The 15,140-nt window shown below is 35.3% G+C and overlaps 1 protein-coding gene across 1 annotated transcript in view; it reads right to left on the reverse strand.

The window, feature by feature from the left end:
• Positions 1 to 15,140, reverse strand: part of LOC126758175 (synaptic vesicle glycoprotein 2A-like) — a 39,280-nt gene that overhangs the window by 1,427 nt on the left and 22,713 nt on the right. The window contains 4 exon segments of the mRNA XM_050472286.1: positions 56 to 413; positions 849 to 1,173; positions 1,265 to 1,354; positions 2,059 to 2,095. Of these exon segments, the coding sequence (XP_050328243.1) occupies positions 56 to 413; positions 849 to 1,173; positions 1,265 to 1,354; positions 2,059 to 2,095 (810 nt within the window).

Raw genomic sequence — 15,140 nt, forward strand, 5'->3', positions numbered from 1 at the left:
AAGCGTTCCCTTAAAAAATAAATCAAAAAAATACTCCCACATTCCCATTACTTACAATGAGCTCTTCCTTTCCACCATTCCAGCGGTGCATTTTTTGCAATACTTCAATTGCTTTGCTCTCCTCTCCAATGGCAAGCAGAAATTTTGGACTTTCGGGTAATACAAAGAGTGACAATCCACAAAGAAATCCTGGAATGCCACATACGATTATAAATAGACGCCAAGGCTTGTAATCTATGCCCAGAAATGACAAAGGCAGCACCCAATCTCGATTAATGACTAGAAAAGCGATCATTGGTAAAATCATTGCGCCAAGTGCGAATATGAATGCTGATCCCATAATAGCTCGTGAGCGTGTTTTATCTGTATGGAATTCACCAAGATAGGCGTAAATTGTTGCAGTGCTAGCCAAACTGTAAAAAATGTGGAAGGAACGCGAATGAAAAATTGTTCATGATTGCAAGATAAGAATTAACCAGAGTAATTTGCCAAAAAAGTCTTTCAAAATTATACTAGAAAAGTAATCAGTCACTGTAGAAGATATTAAGAGATAAATAATTTAAATATTGTATTCAAGAGTCAGAGCTTCAAAGTGTGATTCGATTACCCTATATTGTCAAAAGTGTGCTCAATAATGTACAAAAGTCCGAATAAATTTACTCAATCCATATTTATGAAATAATTTCGTAAAAAAAGTATTTTTTTACCTTGAAACCCTAACAGAGGTAGTAAATATGTATTATGCTTCAGTTGGACTATCGAATTGGCGCGAATACAGTACAGTAAATATTTATAAATATTACTTTTTCCACTACTTGTAATCATGAGCGATATACATATATACTTACAAAAATCCATTAAAGAAACGCAGTAAAACCATAACCCAATAATTGATTGCGAAACTTGAGAGTATTGTAATCGTAAATGTGGCCAACAGCGTGGGTCTCATTACTTTGCGACGACCCTTCGTATCTGCCAAAAACCCCCACAAATGCGAACTCGTTATTATGCCTAGAAAACTTATGGCGCTAAGAACACCCTTATCCACATTTGTTAATTGCAGATCACATTGTGCAATTGGTAGAATAAATCCCATTGAGGAGGTTTCCAGCAAAAGCGTGGCCATCACCATGCCGGAGATGAATATTAAAAAGTAATTAAATTTGCCAATGTCTGCAAAGAAATTAAATTGAGAAAATTAGTTGCTTGTGAAGTAGTAATATAGTGGATCACAGTTATATATGTAGATGAAGGATTTACTTACTTGTTAATGTCAAGCAGTCGGTGAAAGTGTAGGCATTCGGGCCCCGAAATTTGTTAACCGCGGCGGCATCTTGCGTAGATATACTTTGTACTAGTTCAAAATAATGAAAATTTGGAAAAGAAAATAAAAGGATGAATGATTTTTTTTTTCAAATATTTACGTTATAAAATTTTAAACTAAAAGTCTCAGGATAAATTTGCTTGGTGATATTATCATAAATTAAAAAATAAAATGTTGTTTGGTTTACCCTGTACTTATGTATGTATACTCGTATATGTATGTATGTATTGAAATATAACTGCTTAATAAAGTGCTGTGGGAATAAAATTATTCATGCAGTTTTTGTTGTTTTTTAAATACACATTCATGTTTACCAAAAGTAAAGGGTTAATTTGCTTTTGCCAGCAAAAACTTTAGAAGGGACGTTATATACACTATAGTTTTTAAGAGATTGTGATTTGTGCAACAAAATACTCCAGTTACGATTTTAAATTAATTTTTTACATGTTCAACTAATTTGTTCAACTTTAATTTATTCAGAAAATAATTAAATTTTAATACAAGTGAGAGGTGTCACAATGAAAAGTTCACCATTTAAAAAAAATATTTTGGCTTGGGGTGATTTAGCCCAACATAATGTAGGTATTATTTTACAATCCCAGCTTGCATTCTTTTTACAAATATTTTAGAAAATGTTTTAATTTTTTCAGCAATCAGTATAAAGTCCTTTTAGAATAAAAACAAAAGCTAAACAGTATTTAATTCTCATTTTCTTCCATTGTTCTCTTTATTACTTCTTGTTTCACAGTATTTTCGCACCAAATCGGGTCGCTAAGCGGTGGTTATTTTTTTTATCAAAATTATATTTGTCAGAAGAAAAAAACATTATTAAAGTAATGATTGTTTTTAATTTAAATTTAGTTTATTTTAAGAACTCGTCTCAAATGACGTATAATTTTTCCTCTATGGTTTTAATAGTTAGGTATTTGGTTACACCTTTTCTGACCACTCTCACAAGTCACAATGTCGTAGAGAGATAACCCTGGCCGGGGAGGATATAGGGGTACGGTCCCCCGATTCATCAAATGCTGAAAAAATATGCAAACATTTTTTGTAGAGCACCGGATCGTCTTGAGAACTCCTGGCTTGGCCACGGAGTTTTTCTCGATTTCCAACATATAAATATCAAACAACAAATTTGTCTTAAATTTTGTATTTCTAACCGAATTTCATGTTCGGAATCATTGCGAATGTTGGAAAAGACTTACGGAGATTCAGTTTTATCAAAAACACAAGCCTACGAGTAGTACAAAGCCTTCAAAGGCTGGCGAGAGATCGTTGAAAACATGCCTCGTTCCATTTTTATCTTCAACTGACAAAAATATTAAAAAGAAGAAGCAAATGGTGTTTGAAAATCGTCAGGCAAGTGTTAGAGAGATGGCAAGAGAGCTCGATTTTGGTGGATGTTTTGGGCATGAAACGCGTTCTTGCTCGACTCGCCCCGATAAAGCTGAATTTTTTTCAAAAAAAGTACCGTCAACAAGTCTCTTTGATGATGCATGATCGTGCAAATTCCGATCCCATATTCTTGGAGAGCATTACAACTGCCGATGAGACATGGGTTTATGAGTTTGACATGCAAACAAGTCAACAACCATCGGAGTGGAGGGAAAAAACGAGCCGAAACCAAAAAACCACATCAAAGCCGCTCAGAAATCAAGGCGATGCTCATTCTCTTTTCGATAAATAGAAATTAACTAGTTATACCATTATCGTGCTAATCAAGAAGCTATTAACCCCAAAGAAATTTGTATTTTTGTACTGAAATCCACTTAAAAAATTTCTAAACTCATTGAACCTTTTGCACACACAATATGCATAGGTAATTTATTCATATCAAACTTGAAATTTCAAAACAACCATTAAAAATGCACTTTACAACTTCATTAAGTGAATTAAATTTGGATAAATATATATATCGTCACCTGAAATGCAAAATAACGTAACAACATTTTCGGAAATTTACAGTGGCATGAATGAAATACGAAATAAAATGGAACATGAGTGAAAGACAATTTTAATATTGGTTAAAACAAATATTTGATTGGAGAACGAAAATGTTATACTATTTAATTACTAATGTCCTTAAAAAAGTAGCATTTGAGAGTAGCGGATATAAATTTTAAATAAATAATTTTTGACTGATTTCACAAAATTTTTTTTTTAATTTTATTTTTTTAAATTATTAAAAACAAAAAATTTAGAAAATTGAAAGAAAAAACCTCAAAAAAGTGCGCTCAAGTTTTTTTCCACAAACATTCTGCATATTACAAATTTTTGAAATTTTTTCAGTTTTCTGAAAACACAATTTTTTCGAATATTAAATCACAAAAATTATATTTTATGTCAAAAAATATATATTTAAGCACTTTTATAAATCTGCACAATATTTTTTATACACTTGCGCTGCGCTTACCCATTTTGTTTAGAATGAAAACAATTTGGTGTTGGAATTGACGGTCAACCAGTAAATAAACACGATCGATTCACAAACGATCGGATAAGCGCGACGATTGAAACTCGTCTCTAGATGACTATTGTCCGCGACTTGGCGATCTACTAACTTTGCTAATCGATTTTATTTGTTTTAATAAAATACTTGTCAACTTGACTACTCAACGAACCGGTGTACGCATGCGCAGATTTCACACATTCAAATCATATAATATTATCAAAATTTTTAATACTTGAGTATTTCTCCACTTGTTGTCAAGTAGTGTTTGACACTAAAACCGCGCACGCGATAGATTAGAGTAACCCAGTTTAGCGGTGTTGCGGGTAATAAGAGCTACGGAGCCAGCACATCCAAGGCATACCGAATCACAGCGATAACTATCACAGACTAACTAAACTATTCGCAACGATTTTGATTTTGCAAGTGTGACTTACCCGAGCAAGCAGCCTACTCAATTCAAATTGCGTCTTCAAGTGTCCACCTTCAATTCGTTATGTAAACGGGAGTATTAACAATTGAAACGGTTCAATTTGCAGCCATCTTCACTTGTCGTTGAGTACGTTCTCATGTATATGTGGAGTATGTAGTTGAATTTGAATACTTTCACCATTAAGATACAATACAATATTCCAATATTCCAATATATAATGTATGTACTTAGCCGGTTCGATATGTCTGTTATGTTGCCGCAATGCGTGATTAGATGAATGCAAATACTCGTAACGATGATAAGGGTACTGTATTGCCCACACCCTGCTGGAAATAAATGAAAATGTTTTCAAATTCAAGAAGTTCAAAATACATTATATGGTAATTCTCTTTAATTAACCATCTTTATATCGATAGTTTAAAACAAATGTTTCCTTAAAAGTATTTTTCAAAAATCAAATTATTTTTAAAGTTATAGCCACTTATGAGCGGATGACGAAATTTTAAACGCGTTTTTCACGCTTTTTTGTCGCCATGCTATCTCAATGATCACATTATCTCAAATCAAATGACCACAAGCATAGAATTGTGATGACGATGACGACATTACATAATTACCCAAAAATGTTCGGGCCAATAGACTGGTATCAGTATATATCCTTAATATTTTACTTATTGGCTTCGGCTGCCCACTCTAAATAATCACTCAAATATTTCTTCTTCTTCCTTATTACCGATTAAGCGGTTACAGCCAAGTTTAAAACAGTCCTTCTACCTTTTCGCTGTTTTCCGCCAATTGGGGATTTCAAGTGTAACCAGGTCCTTCTCCACCTAGTGTTTCCAAATGAGCGAAGGTCTTCCTCTTCCTCTGCTTCCCACGGCGGGTAGTACGTCGAATAGCCTCATATTCGGACAACTTGAGCTAGCCAGCGCAGTCGCTGTCTCTTGATTTGCTGAACTATGCCAATATCGCCGTATATCTTGTACAGCTCATCGTTCCATCGTCTGCGGTACTCGCCTTTGCCAAAGCACAAATACCCATAAATCTTCCGCAAAACTTTCCACTCTAATACTCCTAAAGCCAACTCATCAGATGATGTCAATGTCCGTGTCTCCGCACCATATAGCAGGACGGGAATGATGAGGTACTTGTAGAGTCTGGTCTTTGTTCGTCGAGAGAAGACTTCACTTCTCAATTGCCTCCTCGGTCCGAAGAAGCACCTGTTGGCAAGATTTTTTTTGCGTTGAATTTCGAGGTCGGCATTGTTGTTGGTTTTGATGCTGGTTCCAATATAGACGAAATTATCTACGACTTCAAAGTTTTGACTGTCAACAGTGACGTGGGAGCCAAGCCGCGAGTGCGATGACTGTTTGTTTGATGACAGGAGATATTTCGTCTTGCCCTCGTTCACTGCCAGGCCCATTTGCTTTGCTTCCTTATGCAGTCTAGAAAAAGCAGAACGCAAACAATGATATCAATATTATCGGCGTACTCAAATACTTCATCGATATCAAAAAGTGAGAGAGAGAGTGATAGTCACTTAGACATTTTCAATCGCAACAATTCTGTTCCTGAACAAAGTTTGAGTCTTTTGGTGAATTAGAAGTATGAAGTTTGTACCTACATGGCGGCTTTTCATTTTACCTACGTATGTGGATATGTATGTATCTATATATGTACATATGTATGTTTCAATTAAAATTATTCGCAGTATGCCAAACATTTCATAAACCAGTTGGCAGTAGGGGCTTGTTTCAAAAGTCATGGTCATTTGGTCACTTGGTCACATGCAGTGGACTTGAAGCATTTTACAAGTAATTGGTCTGAAATGTGCTGAATTTGAGATAAATTTTCTTACGAAACCGGTGCATTGTGTCACATTTGTGCAACTGATGTAAAAAAACGGAGGTGTTTAAAATAAATAAAAAAATAAATAAAATTAAAAAAAGTTTATAGAATTAGCAAATATTTTAATAAGCTTAAAGTTAGTTAGAAAACGTAAAGTAATTCAATTGAGTTTCCAAACTTATGCGGTAAAAAAATAAAAAATCGATCATCATATTAAATGTTTGTTAAAAGAATTACTAAAACAAAAACTGCATGTAAGTATGCCGGTGTTTCCGCAGACCCAAAAAATGTTTTCAGTAACCGAGAAAACAAAAAAATTAAATGAAAAAAATGAAAAATTAAAAAATGAAAATTTGAAATGTTCTGCCAACACAATTGTACCATCTGATCATATTAAACCCCACAGACAAAAAAACAGCATTTACATATGTTAATTATCTTTAAAATAGGCTCCTGAGCCAATACAAACATGACGAGGCTTTGTCCAATTTTTATATACTTTTGTAAGTACCATATCGTTTCGGATATCCCCCAGTGTCTTTAGCAAATAATGATTTTTTCTGCCTCAACTCATATTTGGAGCACTATTCGCTAATTCTTCGACGTCATATTCATAAATTGAGTCAATCCATAAGAGATGTTGAGATCCTGTGCTAACTCTCTGAAGACAGCACGACGATTTTCAAGCATGCCAACGCTGTTAACTTTTCCATGCTATCGTCGTTAACATAGGTGAATGGACAGCTCATATAAGGCAAATATCGATGACTTCACGGCTTTCACTGAATGCTCGTATTCTTCAAAAGACTTCTGGAACACTTTCAATGATTCCGTAACTGAGATTCCATTGGAAACATAAAATTTGAAGCAATTAAATTTTTTTCAAGATAAAAATCGCCAGACAAACTTTCCGCCTTGAAAAAAACAGCTGTTGAATACATACTAAGGACCGACTTCTTAACGTCTAGTTAGCAGCCATCGGTCAATTAAGCTCTGAATAAAAAAGGTTCTTTATTGAAAGAAGCAGTCTTGGTCAAGTTAACCAGAACTTAACTGACAAATGGTATTGAGAAAACAGCCCTAAACGACATATAAAGATCAAACTTCACACGAACTTAAAAAAGGTTGTATCAATTTAGGAAAAACCCCGATCACTTCGGGTCAAATTTAATCAGAAGGTAAATTAAGGGGGTATTCTAGTTTAGAAGCCCGAATTTTAGGTATTTTTTTTGACGCGATAAAAAAAAATTTAAAATTATTTTGAATATCCATTTTTTTACATGCTTTTTATTGATATTTTAAGAATACAAAACATAAATAATATAAGAAAAAAATTAAATTTAAAAAACTGCAGTTCGGCGAAGTAGAGACTGATGAAACAATGGCTTGGCCTGGTGTGCAGGATATAATTCCTTTCCGTGACCTAAAATGAAAATTTATGCGAAATCCGTGAAGAGTAAAAGTGTAGTTATCGCATTACGAAACTTTCTTGAAAAAAAATTTACAAAATGGTGGAGGTTTGAAAAAAAAGTTTAGTATTTTCCCTGTTCTTTTGTGGTTCGGAATTTTTTAAAAATAAAAAAAACTCTTTCGAAAGTTCTTCGCAGTGCGATACTAAAATGTATAAGAAAGCTCTGTGTAAAATTTCATGTGAATCGGTTGAGTAGAACTTGAGATATCAAGCACACCGTTTCTAGAAAAGTAGTTATGAGAAAAACGAGTTTAAAGTTTGAGAACTAGTCGCGCGCAGTTGGAGTCGGAGTCACAAAATGAGCTGTAACTCGGAAAATAACTTGAAATTCGAAAAATCCTCTTAGGGACATTTTCTTGAAGGGTTATACTATAAAAATATGCAAAAAAAAAATCGATTTTTTCGAATTTCTATTCTGGTTTAAAGAAACAATGTAAACAATTTGACTCTCCAAGCGTGTGAATTCGGAAAGAACCAGCAATCAAAAGCATGCTAACACAAAATTAGTAAGGTCTACTTGCAGCAGATTGTTGTACTATTTAGAAAATGAAAGCAGTTCCAGTAGAAGTAGATGGAAAGTGTTATAAATGTGAAGCAACAATTTATAAAAAATAAATTGTTGATTTCATACGTTTATGATTTTCAAGGATTTTCGAGTTTTTAATGTATTTTAACCTCATAATTTCGTATATTCATTTCATTTCAAATTGCCAAATTATTATCGGTAAAAATTTTTCAATGTTCTATAGAATTCCCAGAGAAATTGCATGACAATTGCAAATCCTGTTTATAACCCTAACTCATTCCTGACATGTAAAACTCATAAGTGGTTTGTGGATAATTTTTTTCTAGGGATCATCGCCTGAAAATAATCAATAGTTAATGTCTCCAACCCTTATTATTATTAATATTATCGTTAATGGAATAGCCTGTCTATCGATGGACGCAGATACTTCGTAGTATGCTTAACTTAAATTACGCTTAAGTCTACTTAAGCTTTTCCATTATTTCGGCGCAATTACACAGACAAATATCCCCACATATGCATATGTTTGCAGTCGATCTGTTAATTAAGAAACTGCGTATTCGTCTAAATCAATAAATTTAGCAAAATGCTAAACCACAAGTGTCTCTTCAAAAGCCACTCGTTTTTTCTTACTACTTAACATGGCATTAAATCGTGTCTGGATTTAGCTGGTATAATTGTGTAAAATTACAAATCATCGAATCTATTGCAACTAATCCTTTACGAGTACAAGTTGTACATAGCTCTTCATATGTAGGTATATACATAAATTTTTGTTTTTATGTAACTAAATGAGAACAAAGAATTTTATTTAATTTTATATTCTACTCATCAAGTACACAGTTGTTGGCTAATTAAAGCTCATCCGGAGTAGGTGCTCGAGTACGTACTAAGTAGTATTGAATTATGCATGTGATGTTCGCATGCGCAGCACGTGTGATACACACACATACATATACATATGTAGACATATATACGTAATATGCACTTAGGGTGTAAGGTACTCAAGTTAAGGGTGCCATTTTTAGAAATTACGTTGCAATAATTTCAAATATCGCTTCTGCAACAAACTAACTTATTACTAAGTACAATAGACTTTGAAAAAACTCTCGAAAAGCAATCTCAACCTGTCGTTTATTTTTAGTTTAATTTTCCTTAGTTTAATATAAAACTGCCACTGATGATGTAAATTAGTTTCAAGTACTGGTAAGCTTTTCCGAAGCGTATCTTTGCATATTCTATATTTTTATACCCTGAACAGGGTATATACATATACATCAGTGGCGTAGCTACAACTTCGGGCGCCCGGGCCAAGGATGTTCTGCCGCCCCCCTGTATCTACCTACCTACAAGTTTCATGAGGTGGCTCGAACAAAAATTAATTTTTACAAAATATCTTCGGCATTAAGTACATATATCAAATTTAGGAACTAGAAGCCACGCAAATTCTGAAGCTCCAAAATTCTCACAATACGGTTTTTGAGGAAATTGATAGTAAATTTACAAGACATCTTATTAAAAGCCATAGAAAAAACACATTTTCGCCCTATATCTTGTACACTTTTGACACAATTTGCAGGAATTTTTGCCCGAATTGGAGTTTTTAAATACCATTTTTGAAAATTTGGAGAAATAAAAGTATTTGTTACAAACCAAGCATAGGGTAACTGTGAGAGTGACACGTCGCTCGACAAAGCTAGAAAAGTGCATCTTTAAGTTCTATCACTATTTTTAAGAAAGATATAAGCCAAAAGATATAAGACAAATTCAAAGACTGAAGAGTATTCGAGTAAAAATTAATATGTTTCATTGTTATTCAGATTATTACGTTGTGAGTGTACAACTCTTTACCTTTTATAATAAATTTTCTAAAAAAAAATTGTTGAAGTATTTTTCTGAATATTAAAAAACAGCGAAGATCGTAGCTACGCCACTGATATACATTGTAAAATAAGCACTCGTAAATTGTAATTAAATTCCCCGGGTAAATAATATTTCAAAAAAATGTATTTTGCTAAGTTGGCAGGACTGTCCTTAATTACTATGCCAAATATGAGCGCGATCTGTCAAACAGTTTACTTACAGCAGCTGTTTAAGTCGGTATACCTCAGTCGGTATATAAAGAAAATTTTGCACTTCTAACCAAACTTCATGTGCGGAATCGTTGCGAATGTTGGAAAAGGCTTACGGTGATTCACTTTTATCAAAAATACAACCCAACCCGTGGTACAAAACCTTCAAAGATGATCGTGAGATCGTTGAAGACATGCCTCGTTTGGATGACCTTCGACCTCTTCAACTGATGAAAATATAATATTAAAAATTAAATCAAGGATCGCGAGTTCGTTCGTATGATTTTGGTGTATATTTTGGGTATGAAAAACGTTCTTGCTCAACTCGTCCCGATAAAGCTGAGTTTTTTTTTTTCAAAAAGAGTACCGTAAACAGGTCTCTTTGGACATGCTTGATCGTGCGAATTCCGATTCCACATTCATGCAGAGCATTATAACTGCTAATGAGATATGGGTTTATGAGTTTGACAAGCAAACAAGTTAACAATCATCGGAGTGGAGGGGAAAAAACGAGCTGAAACCAAAAAAGCACGCATAAGCCGCTCGAAAATCAAGTTTATGCTAATTATTTTTTTCGATATTCGTGCTTTGGTGCATCATGAATTTGCTTCGGAGAGACAGACGGTCAATAAGTAGTTCTGTATTTTAGAGGTATAGAGGCGTTTGCGTGAGATTATCCGTCGAAAACGGCCGGAATTGTGGAAGAACAATTCATGGACTTAACACGATGATAATGCACCGTCGTATCGAGCCACACTTGTGACCGTATTTAAAGCCAAAAACGCAATGAATACTATCGATCAACCCCGTATACACCAGATTAGGCTCTATGTGATTTTTTCTTGTTCAACAAACTGAAATTGCCGCTCCGTTTTCAGTCGATCGAAGGGACCAAAAAAAATTCGCTGAAAAAGCAGAAGGTCATCCCAAAACGCGCTTATGAAAAGTGTTTCGAGGACTGGAAAAAAGGTATTACTTCTGGAAAGGATTGCATTGAAGGCAGGGAAAATAAATATTAAAGAAATTTCAAATATTTTGTGTTTTATTTACAATTTCCGGGTACTTTTTTGTCACAATATAGTTTGCCACGAAGTTTGTAACACTCATGCGACAACTGCGGAAATCCTAAAAAACAATTATTGTGTATGTATAAATGATTAGCGTGACGAGCTGAGTCGATTTAGCTATGTTTGTCTGTCTGTCTGCATATACGCGATCTAATCGCTCACTTTTTAAGATATCAATCTGAAATTTCGCGCTCGTTTTTTTCTCCACAAGAAGCAGCTTATTTACCGGAACCGTCGATATCGGACCAATAGCCTATAGCTGTCACAAACTGATTGAACCCAATAAAGTTCTCCTTTGGAAAACTTTTTTATTTGAAAAAATATCTTCAGGAAATTTGACAAAGATTATTTTGGGCAATAATGCTCTAATATTAAAAAAATACTAAATTCCGATCTCGAAGATGCATATTTTTTGCACAACATTGTACAAATAATTATGCACATATACATATGTATGTATGGTATATTAAAGGTTCCCGATTCCTAAGTGCTTTAAATCCTTAGATTAAATTGGCGCTTTCTACTCACCTTGCCGATAGTGAATTAGAAGTCAATGATTTTCCTGACCATCTCAACATTGTATCAACGCTGACCAATGCTATGAAATGCATTTCCTTTATCAAAAGCATACTAAAGTACTTACATATGTACTCACACACGTACCAAGGTATATCTAAGTATTCTCATGCATTTAGTATGGCACACGCAAGTGTACTTAAGCCGGAGTCAACTGAAACTTTCCACATTTAATTCATACCGCAGGGCAACAAAAGACGTGAACCCGCACAATCTGTTGCCTACATAATATCATTGTGGACTTAATACATATTTTTGTATGTAAATGTTTCTGGGATAATTCCATCGCAAATGAGTTGATCAACGCTCCTCGAGTTGAGTCAAACACAAGTTGCAATTTTTTTCGTTTTATTGCGTTGCTTTGGCGTGATTGTTGTCGGTATTATTTAATATATTTGTTGTAGTTTAGTATAGTATATAATAGAGTAGACGTGAACGGTGTTGACAATGTCGCCTCTTTCAGTGACAATTATGGGGAGATGAAACCGTTTGAGTTGCTGCACCCAGGCGTGTATGTGCAAGCGCTTCTATAAATGTATGTGTGTTTTAGAGATGGATGCGGTAGTAAATATTCAGTACCGATCCCGAAAATTTGTCGTCTGCGTCCCGATATCTTTTATGTGATTATTTCATGATTGTGTAAAAATAATAAAAAGGTTTAATTTCACATACAATTTTTGAGAATGTTCTTTGATTTTTTGGAAGTTGAGCATTTTATCGAGAGTTTCAGTATTTTGAAGGAAAAGTTATGAAGACCTGTCTGGGCAGTCCAGATCGAAATTAGAAATTAACTCCTTTGGTTCTGCGAGTCTCGATCTCGATCCTGTCTATATCCTAACTGTCGATGAATTGGCCAAAAATAAGTCTTATTTTCAAATGATTGCTCGAACAAGAAATGTAATGTAAGGTCCGATAGGCTTGGGCCGGCCGCTCCGATCCGTTCGATACTAAACGAAGTTTCAGCCAATGCGACTCCCTATCGTGCGACTTCAATTTACTGCTGGATAAAATAATTCCAGCTGCAGAGCTCAATCGAAAAGCCACAATCTAGAAATTAGAAGAGTGTACAGCTGCTGGCGTACGCCGATGATATTGATCTCCAGGCTGGATAAGGAAGGGAAGCGTATGTGTCTGGTTGCCAACGAGGCCAAGACGAAAAATCTCCTGTCATCAAACAAACATCCGTCGCGACTTGGATTCCACTAAAAATCGCTGTCTCCAAACCGGTTTCGGACCTTTAGTCTCTAGATAAAGTTGTTCAGAATTATCCGTAGAGCTTGGCTCCCTGCAAATCAACCCGCTAAAATGTATATTCTTGCACTAAATACATAAATAGAAATAAGAACAGACGAAGCAACAAACAGACATTGAAATATCTACATTTTTTAAGTTTAATTGGAGGTGCTAAGATTAAAATAACTTTGTGATAAGAAAAAAGTAATTTTTGGCACACTATAAATTTTTTATGCTGCTCAGCGTTAAGAGCTTTAAGTGATGAGTGATAGCTGTTGTAGAAAAGTCTAATGTTTGCATAGTTTAAGATAAAAAGTATATAATTAGTTATAATTTAAGCTCGTGTGAATTTACAGTTTCCAGAATTTTTTTTAAATTTATTCAGTCTGCGCCAAATTTGTGAGGGGATTAGAGTCGAACTGGACCTCTTGGTTTCGCTCCAAATTTTTTGCACCTTGGATATCAAGATGTTAAACTCCATTATCCAGTTTAAAGCGGGTCGGTCTTTCCCTCGGCTGCCTTGTGGATTTCAGTGTGTCGCATAATGATCGATGAGTTCCAGACCACATCGAGGCTGTCGAAGGCTTGCTTGGCTCTCTTTATACAATTGGTGACGTCTACCTTCGATCCTCCGTTTACAGATATAATACTGCCCAATAAATAAAAGTATTTCATATTTTCGAGTTCTATACCATCGACTTGGACATATACATATGTATGTGATGTTAATATGTAGTTCTTTGGTTTTGCCGATGTTAATTCTGAGGCCTACTTTAGTTGCAGTTTCTTGAAACATAACTAATTGTCATGTCTAAAATCATTAAACACATATTGCCTGCATAGACTCGGTCTTCAAGCCGTCTATTTAGACCCAGCTTATTCTCTTCCTTTCACGTAGCTTTTCCCGATACTTCATCAGGATCGGGAAGTACCTCTCCGAGCCGTTCGATACCAAGCGAGGTTTCAGACAAGGATACTCCCTATCGTATGAACTCTTCAATCAATTGCTGGAGAAAATAATGCGATCTGCAGAGCTTAATCGAGAAGGTACAATCTTCTATAAAAGTGTACAGCTGCTGGCGTATGCCGATCATATTGATATCATTGGCCTCAACAACCCCGCTGTTATTTCTGCTTTTTCCAGACTGGATAAGGAAGCGAAGCGTATGGGCCTAGTTGTGAACGAAGACAAGACGAAATATCTCCTGTCGTCAAACAAACAGTCGACGCACTTGCGATAATTTCGTCCATCTTGGAACAAACATTAACATCAACAACAACGTCAGCCTCGGAATCCAATGCAGAACAACTCTCGCCAACAGGTGCTACTTCGTACTGAATAGGCAATTGAAAAGTAAAGTCCTCTCTCGACGAATAAAGGCCAAACTTTATAAGGCACTCATTATTCCTGTCCTGCTATATGGTGCAGAGGCATGGACGATGACAACATCTGATGAGTCGGCGTTACAATGGAAAGGTTTCTGCGGAAGATTTATGGTCCCTTCCGCATTGGCAACGAATACTGCAGTCGATAGTGCGATGAGCTGCACGAGAGATACGACGACTTTGACGTGGTTCAGCGAATTAAAAGACAGCGCTGGCTAGGTCATGTATGAAAATATTCGAGGAAGTTGATGAAGAGAAAGACCTCCACTCCTTTGGGAAGATCAGGAGTAGGACCTGGCTACACTTGGAATCTGCGATTGGCGCCAAATAGCAAAAAGAAAGAACGACTGGTGCGCTGTTGTTAACTCAACTACAACCGTGCAAGCGGGGTCTACGCCAATAAAGAAGAAGATATCCAATGCCCTGTTAATCTAAAGGAATATTAGGAACCCTAAAAAGACACTTTTAAACAGTTGGTATTTTTAAAGAGAACGAATATTGCACCGTTACCATCAATTTCAAAAAACTCAAATTTTCTACACTGCAACTACGTCATTAGCACTAAATTTCCCAATATATGGAACGACATCTTAGGAACCGATGTCAAAATTGGTTAATGGGCGTGTCACTGCCTGCCTTTAGAGAAAATTCTCTAACTCAGAAACTACTCGATCTATTTCGGTCATATATACTATCTTTCACTGGGTGAAGTATCTTAATGAAACTCAAAGAGTCATGAGACTAAAACAGGA

The sequence above is a fragment of the Bactrocera neohumeralis genome, chromosome 5 (genome assembly GCF_024586455.1).
Source record: "Bactrocera neohumeralis isolate Rockhampton chromosome 5, APGP_CSIRO_Bneo_wtdbg2-racon-allhic-juicebox.fasta_v2, whole genome shotgun sequence".
Taxonomy (NCBI): Eukaryota; Metazoa; Arthropoda; class Insecta; order Diptera; family Tephritidae; genus Bactrocera; species Bactrocera neohumeralis.